The sequence below is a fragment of the Condylura cristata genome, unplaced genomic scaffold (genome assembly GCF_000260355.1).
Source record: "Condylura cristata isolate star-nosed mole 26May11 unplaced genomic scaffold, ConCri1.0 scaffold00005, whole genome shotgun sequence".
Classification (NCBI taxonomy): Eukaryota; Metazoa; Chordata; class Mammalia; order Eulipotyphla; family Talpidae; genus Condylura; species Condylura cristata.
The window spans coordinates 13,723,011-13,740,334 of record NW_004567106.1 but is presented as its reverse complement, the minus strand read 5'-3'; the positions used below and the strand labels follow the sequence as shown (position 1 = coordinate 13,740,334).

General features: G+C 44.7%; 1 protein-coding gene across 3 annotated transcripts in view; it reads left to right on the top strand.

Annotated features, from left to right (window-relative positions):
• Window positions 1–17,084, top strand: part of ICA1 (islet cell autoantigen 1, 69kDa) — a 131,366-nt gene extending 114,282 nt beyond the window's left edge. For all 3 annotated transcript variants that reach the window (XM_012721086.1, XM_012721087.1, XM_012721085.1), the window contains exons 13-14: window positions 3,630–3,899; window positions 16,288–17,084. In XM_012721086.1, coding sequence (XP_012576540.1) covers window positions 3,630–3,899; window positions 16,288–16,409 — 392 coding nt within the window. In that variant the 3' untranslated portion in view covers window positions 16,410–17,084. The remainder of the gene's footprint in view (window positions 1–3,629; window positions 3,900–16,287) is intronic.
• Window positions 17,085–17,324: the final 240 nt, after the last annotated feature.

The window sequence follows — 17,324 nt, the reverse complement described above, 5'->3', positions numbered from 1 at the left end:
AACTTAGAATTGAAGATGGAGCTTTGAGAATCTTTCCAAGTGAGACTGGAACCATTAAAGGGAAGATCTACAGAGACTAGAGAAGGGTGATCTGAAGGCTTACGAGTAAACCTTATTAGGGCCAACCAGAGTAGGAAGAGTCAGCAAGGAAAGTAGTAGCAGGCACGTCGAAGGCTATCAAGAAAGCCCCTCATGCAGATTCCCAGATGACAGCATTTCTTGGGATGGGAAAGTACAAAGTGTTGCAGGGGTTGTGGTCTAGACAAAAAGGTTGGAATCAGCCATGAGACTCTCACTGATGACCTTCAGAAGGCCAATTTAGTATAGGAGGGGGGCAGGAACTTGATTATGAGCAGCCAAACAAAGAAGAGGTTCAAACTAGAGTGTGTGGCTATGAGAGGCAAAAGGCTCAGGGCAGTAACTTGGAAGAGGTGGGCAAAGAGGTGGGGCAGCTTGTCAAGTGAAGATTGACTATTGCTGGGACATACGTGTGTCGTCTGAGGGCAGGGCAAAGGAATGTGGAAGAGTGGAAGACTACAACTGCTGGAGCTGAATTATGGGAGAAGAGCTGGCTTTGGAAAGGAAGCACATACAGAGGGCTGAGCTTAGAAAGGCAGAGGGAATGCATGAAGGGTCAGAGAGTTAAAGGCAGAGAGGCGAGAATTCAAGTACGTCATGTCTGTTGGCCTTTATTTTTGTAGTAATGTCTGTGGTTGGTTTATCTGATGTGAAAGCAAACTTGGAGACCTGGGTGCTTGCAAGACAAGAAAGAGGGCTCACAGTAGTATCTGACAGTTTGGCACCTGAGAGCTTCACACCTTTGTTCATCCTTTTAGATAAAAGCAGGTTGAGGTACCCTAACATAGGCTCATTTACACGGGCAGCAATCCCGGCTCCTGCAGTGCAGCTCTTCCAAGGGCTTCTGTCAAAGGGCTTATCATCTCTGTGTGTGTGTGTCCCATTTTCTTGCAGTTGAGTTGAATTGTTTCCAAAGAAAATGATAGCATGATTCTTAAGAGTCAACTGACTAGTGCTATTTCTCAAGTCCTGACATGCTTGGTTACCGATTTAAACCCTTCCTTTTCTGCTTGTAATTAAGTTTTTCTTACAAGTTATGTATAGTAGTTTCAGGCATCTTAATTATCAGGGAATAATTGGGAGGTTTCCCTGTTTTCTGGTTCAAGTCAGTGCCAGTTTCATTGCTCCAGCTTGGTAATAAGTCCTCCTAAAAGAGAAACTGTTGACGGTATAGGCATGCTCTAATTGTTAAATAAACAGAATTCTAATAGGTCACACTCAGTGGAAGACATCAGGCTAAACCTCTGTTCAGCACAGTGTCATCCCTACCACAGTTCTGTCACTGAGTTTGCTAGGTCGTAATAGTAGCCATGAATCATTTGGATACAAGTAAGTGATAGAATTCTTTTCTAGAGAGTATAGGCTGAAAATTTGCACAAAAGATATAGGGTCTTGGCCCGTGGAACTGGGGACACCCAGTTAATATAATCCACAGAATTACACTCTAAAAGCCATTGCACAAAACTTATATAGTGAAAACAAACCAATGTGAAAAATAAAGCTGTACCAGGCCCTGGCTATTTTTGGAAGGCTCGAGGCTCGATGCTTGTTATTTCTTGTTGCTCATGGTAGTCATGACCTTGCCTGGGTTGACATCTAGATTAAAGCAATGCAGCCTCCTCCAGTTTGACATAGTAGAAGGCTGTACAGTAATTTCAGAAGGAACACCTTAATTTCCAAAGCTGTTTAAAATCATCTGTTCCTTCAGGGTCTACCCATGCATTTGAATGGGTTTTGATAAAATGGGTTTGGCTCAGCAATCATCTGGTTTCAATCTAGTCAGAAAAGAAATTGTCAAAAGAGGTTTGGGCATTCCAGTCACAACTGAAAGTAGGAAGCACAGAGACTTGTGAAGTTCATATATGTAAAAAGGGTGATGCTGAGAGAGATAGAGAGGGAGGATGCATAGAAGTGTGCTGATGACACACTCTGTTACAGTTAAGGTTATTTCCTTCACGGGGGTAGGCCACCTCACCCTGCTTATCCTGCCTTCCCCTTCCCGGGAGCGCCTCAATACTGTAGAGCCCTCTCAGAGGCTGCTTAATGTTTCCCCCATCTTCTCCCTATCACACCTCCAGGCTATATTTTGGTGAATATTTCTCTGATAACACAGACAATACAAATGTTTAAATTAAGAGTTGTCAGATCAAAGTGATATTTACCACTATTTTTAAACCACAGTGGTATAAGTGACTATACGCCTCTCCCTTCCTAATTTGTAGCTGGTCTGCTCAGCTCATCAAAAATCCCCTTAATCTGCAGATCTTCATAAAAGGTGTAGTTTAAAATAGATCCAGTCAAGATGACAGAGGTAAGCTTTATATTTAAAAAAAAAAAAAAAAAAGTCTGTTACTCACTATCTTATATTTGAGGAAAATCTGCTAGTCTCAATTGATAGGACCAGATCTGAACTATAGGTTAGCTCAGAAAAAATATGTCAGGATTATTCCTTTTTTACTGATTTTCAACAAATAGCAATTAAACAAGCCAACAAAGTCATGGTTAATAAAACCATCAGTTCTGTTATCAGAATATGTAGATGACTCAGCAAAAAGTCCGGTCACTTGAATTCTGATCATAATGCCCCAGTCTATTTGGGCTTACCATCCAGGAGCTTGCTGGTGTTCGTATGGTCAACAATGAATCTTTCAAGTCTTCCTTTGGACAGGCAAGAGGTCTACGTTCTATTTCTTTTAGCTTTCGAAATGGACAAATTTAGTATTAGAACTTATAGATGAAATAAAAGAGGTTCATACTGGTTAAGGATCTTGCTGAAGTCACATTAAGTAAGGAACTGTTCTGAGTGCAAGTTGGCACTCAGACTTTCCCCCAGTCCAGTGCTCATGCCAGCTCTCTCCTGGCTCGCTCTCTGATCTCGTAGCTCATCTTTTGAAGATTCAGTGATTTGCCATTTTCCAGTATTTCTTTCAGTTCTACCTTTGGTCAAAGAAGACTTACCTTTTCTTTTCTGCAACCCAACTGTTGCATAACACAACATAAGGATGCCTTCTTGTCCACTGTCAGGCTTGCTGACATCCTCTGCTCCCCTCTCCTTGCCTGGGCCAGTCAGGGCGTGGCATGGGTTCTCTCCCCATTCGGATGCGGGGCAGGCTGCCACAGGGTGTGCTGGCTGTGGGAGGAGGGCTTGTTGTGTGGGAAGGTTCTGGAAGCTACACAAGTCAGGAACAAAGATCTCCAACATACTTTTAATCCTGGCTTTGTTTCCTATCAGAAATATTTGGGTAAATTTGCTTTTATGTTAAGAAAAAGCCAAAGCCCAGAGTTTCTGTGGCAGTCATTCAAATATAATTCTGATGATGTTCAGAAACTGGGCTGGCTTTGAAGGAAGGAGGATGTGGAAGAATGGGATGGGAGATTTGCTTCTGAGATTTTTTAAAGGACGCTGTAATGAGAAAAATTTCTACCTTGATTAACTTTTTCTGAAATACAGCCATGCCTGGGCATCTTGTCCCATCCCTGTTCTCACTGCATTTATTTCCAGGGTCTTTTCCCCAGGTGATGATGTGTTTGTGTTCTGTTAAATCAATCAGCTTGCCTCGGCCCAATGGCAGGGACTCAGGACCCTGATGGTGCTGACAAAGACGACCTGCTGCTGTTAAATGAGATCTTCAACGCTTCCTCCCTGGAAGAGGGCGAGTTTAGCAAAGAGTGGGCTGCTGTGTTTGGGGATGGTCGGCTAAAGGAGCCAGCACCCACTGGGTCCCCAGGAGAATCAGACCCCAAGCCCCACATGGGCTCAGGGTTCCTCCCTTCGCAGCTTCTAGACCAAAATATGAAAGACTTACAGGCCTCGCTACAAGGTATGTACATTGGAAGTTAAAATTGGGTTTTCTTTTGGCTCGGTTCATTGTTGTTCTTTTTTTTTTAATCCCTAGGGCTATTTCTTCCTTGTTTTTTCAGTAGTCTTCTGTTATTTTAAGACCTTTTTGTTGTTTTCCTTTGTATTTTTCTTTTATATTTGATTTTTTAAAAAGATTTATTTATGTATACAAGAACTGGGGTACAGGCCAGAGGCATAGGGAGTGAGAGGATTCACCAGAGACAGAGTGGGGAGCAAACAGGCTGACTGACTAAAATATACTGCTGCGGGGAGCTGCAGGATAGGAGCAGTCTGCTGCGCCATGTGGGTCACCTCCCTGGCTGGGGATCGAACTCGTGCTGCAGTGGCTGCAGGTAGTTTCATAGTGCTGCACTTTAACCCCTTGCATCACACCAGGAAGGATCCCTTATATGTGATTTTTTAACTGAAGTCTCAGAATCACATTTCAACTTTAAGATCTGTTGCCATTTATTTACAGTCTACTCCTTAATATAATTTTCTTCCCGTGTGAGTATTTCCTATGATGGAAATTAGAGGATAGCCTTTTCATGGTATGCTTGAAAGGACAAGGTTGCCTACATGGTCTGGCCCTGTTCGCCTGGCTGGCCCTGCCCGGCTGTGCCCTGTCTGAACACTTCCTCCTGTGTATATATAATGCCAAGTTCTCCAGCTTCCCATAAACCTGTCCCCTTTCTCTTTTCTGGGCTTTGTAACTTTGTTCACATAAAAGTTGTCCTTACCTCCTCCACCCCCTACCCTGCTCCCCTCGGATAGCTGTTCCTGGTCTGCCTGAAACACATGACCCAACAGTCAGGACAGAAATAGAGTTTCTCCTTGATCTTACAGTGGTCAGGGAAATTTTGTAGGATGTAGGTTCTGACTAGTTGGGAAATTCTGGCAGAGGGAGCACATTGATTAAAGTTCAGAAACCAAAACTCGGGTGAAAGTTAAAGTTTGAGTATCTAAACAAACAGACCTCAGAAAGGAAACCATGTTCCAGGATTTCAACACTCATTTCCTCCTTTCATGTTGCTTTAATTGTCAGATGGAGATCATTATTAAGAAATTCTCAAATTATTTTGGTTTTTCTATGAATTTGGTTTATCTTTTTAATAAACAACATGTTTATCTGGCACATAAAGCTGAGAACAAACGGCTGAGCTTCAGTGATTAAGTAATTATGGGCTATTAAAACCTCGGGTCTTTGGAGATGAGATCATGGACTCAGCAAGAGCTGGTGGGCAAGACAGAAAAGTCTTCCCTGGTTTTTTGTTTGTTTGTTTTTTCCTATGAAATAAGTGATTTCCTCTTACTGCCTTTTTGAATCCTATTTTGTCACCATCACATTTACTTTATAGTAGAGTTAGAGCTAGGAGCAGTAACTGCAGTCCCAAAGTACTTCTGTGCCCTGAGCTTCACCCCTGGGTTTCACCATCTCTCTTGCTGGGGTTCCAGATGAGCGATGCTGCCAATGACTTGAGTTTCACCCCACCCACCTGCAGTGAGGTGCTAACAGGCGTGGGAGAGCTGAGGCCAAACCCAGAGCCACAGCCTAGATCCACAGCCTAGGGTTTCTGGATACCCTCCAGCAGAGCTCAGGGTGAACACTACTGGGCCCCCGCTTTGGAGACCAAGGACCTCTTGTTGCTACCAAGGAACCTGGGTGACATTGCTGCCACTTATTTGGACTGACTGGGTGTCATTTGTTCACACACTGATTGGCCCAGAAGTGAGAGTGCACTGTCCTTCTCCGAAGCAGGCAGATGGAGAAGGTTGAGACCAGTGTTCACATGGGACAGAGGTGGTGAGCCAGGGTGAGAGGGCCGAGAGCTGTGCCCAGGACTTGATCACCAGGTTTGCACTCAGACGTTCCCCAAGACCATGGGAAAGGCACAAAACCGAGGCAGGAGAATGTTCTAACAGCAGGAGAGATATGTGTGCTCATACCAGTGCTTGGAAAGAGGAAACAGGCACTACAAAAGGAGCCATTTGTTTCTCAGGCAAACAGAGTCCCGCTGATGATTGCTAGATAGCTCTCGAGCAAGTTTCTCAATCATTCAACAATTATTGGGTCCCTTTGGATGCCAAGCACTGAAGATTCATCTGAGAACAAAACGATAAGACTTCTGCCTTGCTGGAGCTCACATTCTAATGAAGAGGAGACGCTGAGCACAAATACAAAAAAGAAGCAAGTCACGTGGTTGGTTAAAACGTGATCAGTGTTACAGAGAAAATGAAAAAGCAGGGACAGGGATAGAGATGTGGGAGGGATGTAGCATAGGTCAGGCTGCAGAAATAGACAGAATCATCAGAGAAAATGAGTACAAAGACCTGCAGGAGGTACAAAAATGAGTACGTGGAGATCTGGACAGAGGAAACTCCCTGTGCTGGTGTTGGAGGTGAGGATGTGCATGGTGCAGTGAGGCTCTGCAGGGAGAGCACTGGAGTCGGAGTCTACTGAGTGAGGGGGAGAGGTGGCAGGGACGAGGCAGCAGCTGGCCTGCACAGGCCTCGCAGACATTGGAAGGAATGAAGCCTTTCCGGCCCATGAGAAATTAGGAACCATCAGAGGATCTTAGACCAAGGTGGTCATGAGCTGACTTACTATCATTCAGGCTGCTGAAAGTGTCCTTTGTTCTCCTGGGATTCTGTCAGAATCAGTGTTAGAGAAATTATTTTGTAATCTCTGAGTTATCCTCCTCTTGAATACCAAAAGCTACAAATTGAATGTCGATAGAATTCAAAATAACAGGAAAAAGTCAAACCTGAGTGTTTAAAAGAGGGAACAGCCCATTCAGCTTCCCCACACCCACACTTTCCTAGCAAGCATGCCACCCTGCAGCTGCCCTTTGATTCAGGGAACCCCCCACAGGACATACATGAGACAAAGCACTGCTGCCTGCTTCGATATTTCATCATCTCACCCAAACAAACTCATTCTGTGCCTTTGTCTTCATCTACCTCCAGAAGACACTGTGAATGTTGGCTTTAGATGTTTTCCCTGCTTCTGTCATGGTCTAGAAAAGTCCATCTCTATATACATGAATTATAAAAGCATCTCGATCACTTCCACTTTTGTCACCTTGTATTGAAATTGTGCCCCCGGCCCTCCCTGGTGGCGCAGCGGGTTAAAGCACAGCACTAAGAAGCTAAAGCCACTTCCGCATGAGTTCGATTCCCGCCTGCTCCGGAGGTGACCACATGGCGCGGCAGACCTCTCCTGACCCGCCCGCTGCTCCCCTCAGCAGTGTACTTCGTCGATCTGCCTGTTCTGCTCCCCACTCTGTCTCTGGTGAAGCCTCTCACCCTCCTCATCTCTGGCCTGTACCCCAGTTCTGTACAAATAAATAAATAAATCTTTTAAAAAAAATTAAAAAAAAAAATTGTGCCCCCCTGATTAATCGGATCATCTTAAAAACTAAATTAGTAAACCACTTTGATAAGTAGTCAAACTTCAGATGGATAGAAAGGTTGACTGGTGTTTGACTCAGTCACACCCACAGTTGCAGGATGCTAATCTGAGAGCCCAGGTTCTAGACTTCTCGTCTATAGACTCTCTTCTCATCCTCTAACACTGCCCTGAGCCTATGACTCCTGTTTAGTAAGTCAGGAGTTGGACTCGGTGAATAATAGATCAGTCAATCCCCCAAGTCCTTCCAACTTTCCACACATGTCATTTGTCCCCAGGTTAACCCCCACTTCAGAGATGCTGAGATCTAAAATTGTGTGACGCTGTGAGTGTGCCATTTGTCACTGGAAAAACAACAGTAACCATGTTCAACATGGCACACGCTCTGTGCCATACAAGAGTAAGGAGCAGTATCATCTCCATTTTTTCAGCCCAGAAAACAAAGGGATAGTGGCTAAGTGATCTGACCAGTCTGGTAGGAGGCAGGATGTTGAGACCAAAACATTTGACTCACGAATCTGTGCCTTTAACCTTCATATTTTGTTGCCTCTTGGTACCATTTTTTGATGACAAAGGTTTCTTCAGGCCTCCCCTTGGGTGAACCAGGACCTCCTTGGGCAGGATCCTGGGGCCTTGTTGTAGTGATGAGCTGACCCTGGACCTTCTGGGCTCACACCTGAACAGGCATGCTGGGTGCTCTTGAAGGAAGAATGTGGGTATGGGGAAACATGATCAGGTTCACCACAAAAATTGGATGAATGTTTCAGAATAAACATTGATACTGAAAATGTCTACCTAATCCTTACCTGTGCTGGCAGCATGCACAGGTTGCCAGAGTGCACACTTGCCCATTCTCACTGTCCTCACCACCCAATGTGGGGCCTACTGGGGTCCTCAGTGTCCTCAGGGTTGGGATGTCAAGAAGACTGAGGAAGAGTGCTCCAGAGGTAGCCTAAATGGCCTTTGTGCCCTTCCATGCCTGGCACACTTCATCCTGCTGCTCCTCTGTCTCTTCTTCTTTTCTCTTCATCTCCCCAATGCTCCTCTGACCTCCTCCCTCTCTTTATTGGCTTCTCATTCTCTTCCTAGGGACTCTTGGGGGATGGGATGGAAAGAGGATTTAGTTAGGGAACAATTACATCTTCTTTCCCCTCCTACTTCAAACTCTCAAAGAGCAAAACAAAGGATCTTACATGTAGGATCAAGTTGTGCTGAAAATTTGAAGTAGTTAATTTTAGCTGGGATTTCTAAGAGTTTCTGAAGTTACCAGCATGATAGAGGATGGAGATTCCTGTGTCATACAGTGATGAGAAAATTGTACCTTCCTGAGGCCTCTTAAAGTAAGTAGGAAGAAAGCCAGCCAGAGAGGCTGCCGGAGGTAGAAACTAGGCAAGGCTGATGGACATCATATTTGAAATTCTTTTACTCCCCCACTAGTATCCAAAATTTAATTAAGGACTAGATGTTAATACTGATGAGATTATCATCTGCTCACTGTAAGTGCACCAGGACATCTTTAAGTTAGGATTCTGCAAACCGGACTTGAGAGTCTTGTTCTAGATTCTCAGAAGCAGGCAGCCCCATATTCCTTCTGGATAATCTTTCATTTCACCCATTCCAAGGTGCTATTGGGTGGCTTTCCAGTTAAAGCTAGTGTAGTATGAAGCTTTACGTTCTCTCAAATTCACCGGTCCTCTGCTAGAAACCACCTCTTGTCATTCCTAGCTTAACCTGGCTCCAGGTAACTGCTTGTTCCTGGACTCAAATGGAATAATAAATACACAGTAGTGTATATTCAAAGATAATTTGAACACACAGCAGGAACCTCAGCACAAGATAATAGAATTGCTTGTTCCATCAAAGTAGCAGCACTCTCAGAGCCTGATGAAGAGCATCTTTGGTCTTGAACAGCTGTAGGAATTGCGTGCCTCCATTCGTCCCTAGGTACCACCTACTTTACCCTTTGTGGATGAAGAAATCAAAGAATCCCAGAAAGGTGTGTGACTTGCCACATTGTTGAGGCTTAGCCAGCACACTTCAGTGAAGTCTAAATTTCTCAGCTTGGCTTACAAAGTCCTTTAGGACCCTAGAGTCATCACTGCCCACCCTCCCACACCCTCACTTAGCATGACTTAATGACATTGTGCTGCCAGAGAGCAATGTGTGATGTCAGCCTGGACTCCAGCCACGTCTCACTTGAGCGAACCTAGTTTGCCACACCACTGGGTCTTGGCATGTGCTCTCTCCTCCCTGAAGACCTGGCCACCTCCCCAGACACCCATGATGCTTGCCACAGCTGGCTGACTTCTTGCCCTCTAGATTCCCACTTCAGTCTCCTTCAATCCACGGAAGCTTCCTTTATACTCCCCCTCCTCCCACTAGCAACAGTGCTAGGTGTTTCTACTCACTATGCCCTTTATCCTCTCAAACTTTCCTCTTAGCTCACCCAATTGTAGTGGATGGATAGCTGGATGGATGGGTGGGCGGATGGATGTCAGACAAAAGAGAGAGAGAGCAAGTGATAGTGACTCACTAGCGTACAAGAAAACAATCCTGAGACGCACCCGTTTGGATGATATGTGCTGTGGTTGGTCCCAATCTGTGCTGTGCTATATAAACTCCAGACTCAGATTTGTGGGGCACCTGCTCTCTAGTTGCCACACTGTGTGGATTCCCCGCCAAGAGTCCATGTTACCCATACAGCAAGACAGGGAGGCAGGAATTTTTATCCACTTTGTTGGTATGGAAACCTGGCATCACATAGCGTAAAGGGGATGGCAGTCTGGTGTTTGACCGCTGTGGCCACAGCAATCCCTTTTTCCTTCAAGCCAGCCTGACCCCAGAGCTCCCCAGCTTGAGAACATCAACCCCGCCTGGCTGTTGTTCTCCCAGCTGGTGAAATTGTACTCATGGTAAAGTGCTGCTTGGGAGGGTGTTATTTTGGCTTCACTGGCTGCTTTAGCTGGTCAGTGTTATTTCTGGCTGATTTATATTTTCCCTTATGTAAGTAAAGGGAGCAGGATTGCTCCAATAAAATTTTATATGTGTTTCCTGCAAATGGGTAGCACAGTTGACATATCAAAGGAATTGAGAGCTAGGATAGTCGTTTTGTTCACAGAGCTGCGAGTGCTCTTCTGCCCTCCCCCTCTCCACCCCCCCACAATTACCCTGAGAGGGGAGACATCTTTCCAACCACACCTTCATGTTAAAAACGCCTCAGCCAACTAACATCAACTAGAGAAGAGTTGATGGCAATTACAGAAATATTAGTAACACTAAGTTCTCTTTAAATAGCATTTTTTCCTGACAGCAGCCAAGACATTTGAAATCTGGCTTGGCATCTTATCCATAATTACCCTTATTGCACCCTCCCCTCAATAATTCCCCAAGTGATGCGAGTGAGGTTAAAATCGCAGCTTAGCTTAATATTTGCTCTTTTAAAATATTTTTATAGCTGATGTCACAGCCACACCATTTTCTCCCCTCATGCACATATAGTCAAATTGTTAGACTGGTGTTTATTAACTGTTCCAAGCAGAGAATGTGATTCAGCAGCCCAACTTGTTTCTGCTTCATGCAGGGGAATAATGATCCCTGTGTCTTTGTGAAAATTCTGAGGTAGACGGTCGCCATCATCTTCATCCCCAAAGAGAAGCTGTCTTACCTCCTCCTCCATCTTTCTTCCACAACAGAGAAGCCCCATATCCATGAATTCTTGATGTCACTTTTGTGGCCCGTATTTAGGGGAGCATTATTTAAAAGCCCATATTTATACAAGAATCCAACTAGAAGGCATGTATTCTCTTTTTAAAGTTTCTGCCTTAGCTGCTAGGCGTAAAGATAGACGTATATTTCTGGTACTTTTAAAATCTGACTTGATATATAGACATTTTATTGATTAATAGCTTTTTGGAAACATATCCACTATGTAAAGGGGAAGGGACTCCATTTTGCCATGTGGGTTTATTTCTGCCTTCTTTAGGAATGTGCTCATTTTAGACTCTGAACAATATGATGCTTTGAACCTTCTTCTCTTTTCTGCTGTCTGCAACCATTTTAAAAAATGAATGTCATGCATATTTCTGAAAAGGGGACAGCAATCAGTTGAGCTCCCACTGTCTCAGCATACAGAAACTAGACTGGGGCACGGGTGGGGGGCACAAGTAGCTACATGCACCTCATCTTGCTTTTGTCTGAATCACTTGGGTACTTTCTGGAAGTGTGTGCCTCCCAGGACTCAAAGAGGTTGAACAATAAAAGGGCTTAAACTGCAGGACCTGCCATCTTTCTGTCTCCTACGTGGGCCTCACTGCTTGTCCTGGCTCTGGCCTCAGCCAAGATGGCCCTGACCTTGGACCTGGTGGCCTCTCTGGTGACCGTCTGAGGCAGTGAGCCCTATCCTTCCAGTTGTGTAACAGTCACTGAGGACTTATTCAAATAGTTCTCTGGGTTTTACTCTCGGGAATTCTGATTGAGTAGGTCAGGGTTTGCCCTTGACCTTGGCATTTCTAAGCAGCTCTGAGCTGCTCATATGAGCACCGCATTTCTAGAATCACTGCTCAAGAAGGACTGAGGTCTTACTCTGGGGGATCATGGGCAGGTTTCACAGGCCCCAAGAATCATAGTGGGTCTTAACCATACCTGGTCTCAGTGGGGGGTTGGGGAAAGGGTAAAATTTACTCAGTTAGAAGCTACCTTTTCCAGCTTTATTTGGCACACAATGGAACCACAACTTTAACTTTCCACAGTTTACACTTGTTTTATATGATTTGGGTTTAGAAGTGAATGCTCATGGGCCATTTTTCTAGGAACCAGGCAGATTATGTTATTTCTGGATTATACCAAACACTGGTTATGTTTTAGAAACTGCTTTATTGAACTGTAATTTATAGCCCATTAAATGTACCTGTCGTAGGAGAACAGTTTTAAGGATTTTTGGTAAATTTATGCTGTACTGTGCTGCTGATGCCACAGTCTGGCGTGAGAACATTCCCATTACCCCAGAAAGTGCCCTCGAAATGTGTGCCTTTGATTGTTTACAATGTTCAAGTACCTCTCCATGCGTATCAACACATTTAAAACCCTCTATGTTTTTATTATTCTAGACTCAGTAAATAGGTCATAGGCCACCTATTTCTTTTGTCATTGGTTAGTCTTCATAAAGGGGTTTGTATGCCACTTGCTTAAAATAAAATGATTCAGTGAGTATTATAGCATCAACTCTGTGCCAGGCACTGCTTTGTCATCCCTTAAAATAACCCTTTATAAGTGTACTTTTCACAGTTCAAAAGAAAATGTCTTATCTTAATCCAGTAGTCATATACTCAAACACGCATCATATGCCAGACAGTGCACTAAGGTGGTACTGATCAACTGACCTGGTCCCCACCCTGCAAGGGGGGTCACAACTCCAGGAGAAGAGACCAAAAATGCAAATAAATAAGTAGATTATGATTCAATAATTAAGTCCCTTATTACAAATCTTAGAACTGCAGGGTGAATAAATGGCATTCACTCCTATCATTTTTGGGTATACACTGATTGGCTTTCTTGCCCCAGCCAAACTCTGCCATTTCCCATGAGACCCTACCAGAGACAAGTATCTCTCTAACAAGCTCATTGCCTGAACAACCCACTCTGGGGAGAGGGTTTTAACCACCATGAAACTGACAGAAGTGTCTGCCATTTGACAGTGAGAATCAACTTAGCCCACAAACTCTTGTACCTGTCCTACATTAGGTGTTTCGGAACACTTCGAAGAAAAATTCCTTGTCTCATTGGCAAGACAGAACTTACACAGAATTAAAATGGACATATAAAGAAGCATATGATAAAGTTCTAAATTAAATTTGTGCCATGCTAAAGCATTCTGCACAGACAGTAAGTACTGTGAGGACCTTGTCTTGTGCCCCCCTCACCCCCAAGACAAGCAGCCCCTTTATCATTAGCAGGCAGAGCATGAGGGGCATTGCTGGAGTTGGGGTATGTGAGCTAAATACCATTGTAAGGAGAGGGCATAAAATTGAGGCACTTTCTTTCATCTTCTGTCTTTTGACTGAACGACCGTTACTTGTATGAATTAAACTTCCCAATTTAAATTAGCCATATAGGAAATAAGTAAGCTGTATGATACGGGAAGTAGGGAGACCTGCAATATGCTGGTCAATGGCTGTTCACTTTGTCAAGCTCCCTCCACTTGTGATAGAAACCAGGGTGCTTGATTTCATGGCAAGCCTTTGGTACAACCATGAAATGATGTTACTTGTGAAAATAATTGGGCATGAAGCTAAAAGCAAAAATGCTTTAACATTTCTCATTTGCTTTACAAAACCCAGGCTTTCCACTGGTTTTCCATGCAGTTGAGTTGGTGTGACTCAATGTATATAGCTACCCGCCCCACACTATAGCATGGGAGGGGCCTCTTGTCCTTCGACTCTCTCCTCTTCTTTGTGGCCACCTTGTTTGAGTACCATGTTTATGCCCAGCAGCTGGTTTTCCACACTTTAGAGTTGGCCCATGGGACTGATCTTCTCTCAACTGAAAGACCTCTGGTCTTGAACATTAGGCTGGGCAGAGACAAGGGCCAGCGCCAAAGACAAGCAGTTAAATGAAAACAGCCTTGCAGGGAAAGCCTGAAATGACGGTCTTCTTCCTTTCCAGTAGCCTGACACTATTTCCTTCATTTCCTTACTGATTTCCATTTGAACAACCATGGCTCAAAGCAGGGACTACAGGGCAGTGTTGGATGTTCCTAGGAATTACTCTTTGACTTTTTCTAGCTTAGCATACTAATTCATAATATAGCAAATCTATATAAGAATCAAATACCTACCCTTATGTGACTGTATGCTCTCTAGCACTCAATGGAAATAAGCTAGAAAAGGCTAAGGAGATGTGCTGTCTTTTCCTGAAAATGCCATAACTGTTACCAAATAAGGCACTTCATTAAGCCCGCTCAAAAAGGGCCAGGCTTCTTAGCTGTCAGAGACCTTTCAAGTACACAAGATTGGCTGTCTTTGGCGACAGGCCCTGAAAGAAAACATCTGCCCCACTAGCGGCCATGTTTCCATCTGTCGCTCTTTCTTGTTGCTTTGGTCATCGCCACTTTCCCTGTGTTCACCACAGGAAATTATCATCAAGCATCCCCATGATGTTCTTAGATGTTGTACAAGTAGTTGCACCTGGTTCCTGACAGTAAAGGACTGGGGGTTGTGAGGGTTGCCCCAGAGTAGCCCCCTGGCCTGAGTAGCCTCATGGCAGGGCCACATCCGCAATTCCAAGACCACTTAAGCCCTTTGGGAGATGAGAAGAATGGGGAAGTGAGTATGTAGCTCACTTGCATTGGTCACATCCTGAAATTCTCTATCAAGAGTAGAGATAGACTGATCCTCCTAAATCAGTTTTGCCCCGAAGTATCCTAGTATGACCTCCTACAGAATTCTCCTCAAGAAAGATGAATTATTCCATTTTTTTAAAAGATTTATTTATTTGTGCATACAGAACTGGGGTACAGGCCAGAGGCTCAGGGGTGGCAAGAGGTTTCACCAGAGACAGAGCGGGGAGCAGAACAGGCAGATCGACAAAGTACTCTGCTGAGGGGAGCAGCGGGCAGGTCAGGAGAGGTCTGCCATGCCATGTGGTCACCTCAGGGGGCAAGCGGGAATCGAACTCATGCGGAAGTGGCTTTAGCTTCTCAGTGCTGTGCTTTAACCCGCTGCGCCACTAGGGAGGGCCCAAGTTATTCCATTTTTTAAAAGTAGTTTTTGCCCCTTCCATTCTTCCCCTTCTCAGCCCCAACCACATCCCCTTTCATCACATCAAAATAAGCTTAGGACTTTTAGAGCTACATGTACATGGAATTCAGTTAATTCGTGCATATTAGCAAACCAGTCTGACATGCAGGAATTTTATCTCTATACTAGAACATTGATTATCTCATTATAATTTATTGGCAAGAAATTTTGGGGGGAAAAAAGGGGTGGTGAGAAACCAGCAGTATGAAGTGACTAGTACGAAGTCTTAAATGGTTGCGTGTCATACCCTGTTGCTGTAGGCATAATCCCATCCCATCTCTCCCATCCCTCTAACCCACTTTTAGCAACCCATCCTACCAATATATCTTGAAGCCTTTTTCAGCCAGATGGCAAGCAGATCCCAATCATTCTCAGTTAAAAGGATAACCTGTCAAAGAACCATTCTTCATGCTTTTGATAATCACACCTGTTGTAGAAGGGGGGAAAAAAGCAGAGGCCATCCCAGCCAATGAACTTAGATTCTCATATGGAATGATTTATATAAAGACGAACCCCCAACTTATTTAGAAATAATTTGCATCAGACACTCTTTAGAAAATGTTCTCATCTGGAAAATAATTTGACTCTCTAATCGTGGTGCTCAGGAAGTCAGGGTGGAGTTTTGGTGAAGGGAGTGCCCCACTGAGACTAAAGGCTGAGGATGTCAGCGATTTAGAGGCCCCTGGGGGAGGGGAAGCCTGACAAGTGCCATCTTCCTCTGATGGAGAGCGCTGACCAAGTGAGTGACCCTAAGAAAAGAGAACCAGATGAGGCGGTAACCCCCTTCTCAGCCAGGTGTGTTCACATCAGGAAAAAAAGAGTCCACAGTAGTTCTCTCAACCCAGTAGATTGAAAGGCTTCCTCACCCATTCAGTCTGGTTTTGAGATAATATAGGGTTGTGGCAAAGTGGCAGGACTTGAGGTTTTAGGCCATTCAGTGGGCTGTGGCCTATCAGGTGTGCCAGCACATGAACACAGAGCTTCCTCCGCTGGCTTTAAACCATGCTTTTGAAATGTTGCTCAGCCAACCACCAAGGGGTCTGGGCTTCACTAGCTTGTTTTCGAGATGGAGTGCAGTAGGCTTTGTCCTTTCCAGGGGCCCTCAGCACGGCAGAGGTTTCGCATTTGGAAGCTGAGGGAGCTAATGTATTCTCTTCTCTCTCCAGAGCCTGCCAAGGCTGTCTCGGACCTGACTGCCTGGTTCAGCCTCTTTGCTGACCTTGACCCATTATCAAACCCTGACGCTGTTGGGAAAACCGATAAAGAACATGAATTGCTCAATGCATGAATCTGCAGCCTTCGGGAGGGAGCCCCCTGCCGCTCCGCAGACAGCCCGGCCACGCACAGGCAAATGGAACGATCCGTGTTCTGTTTTAATATTTCCGTGCCATTTTAATAAACGCAAGGGTCAAAGGCCCTGTTTATATTGGTATATAATTTACTCTTATTTGATATAAAGGGTTTAGTGTGTTCTCTAGTTAAACAATACAGAATTGTCTAAGAGTGGTTTCCAGACCGGCTCCTGTCCTGCCGACATCCGCATTTTGACTGCTGATGTATCACTGGGCTAGTGTGAGTTCAAAACGTAAGCCTACTTTGTATTAGGTTTAAATAACATGTCCTACAACCTCAGAGACAGCAGGAGGCTAAAAAAGCTAAATGCCTCCTCTGTATCCCTTGACTCCGTCCAGTCCCCTTCCAGTGAACTCTGGACGAAGTGCCAGCCAACCAAAGACACTGTCCCCCAACCCTTGCTCAGTGGACAGCGCGTCCTCACAGGGAGGAGAAGTAGGCTTGTCTCCGCTGCACGAACCTTTCTCTGGAAAGCAGCCATATCTGCAGATACCGGTGTCTCCTTTTGTCCTTCTCCTGGCTGGAATTCAAAAGCATGTATCTCTGGAATCCCTTGTGACATGAACTTTGTTTTGCTTTTTTTTAAAAAAAAAAAATTAAACAGAAAAGATATCTGACACACAGTCAAGTTAGTAGAGTCTGTTATGGGGACTCAGTGGGGAAGTGTGGGAGTGGGCAAGGATTGGAGAGGGACACGGACGAGCATGGATAGATTCTGTGTGCATAAAACTGCTGCTAGTACCCCACGCTTCCCTCACATGCAGCAGAGCGAGGAGGACATGGGTTTCACTGGCTCTAGTAGCAGTGGAGCTACCTTTACACATGGACACATAAATGGCCCAGACATTCC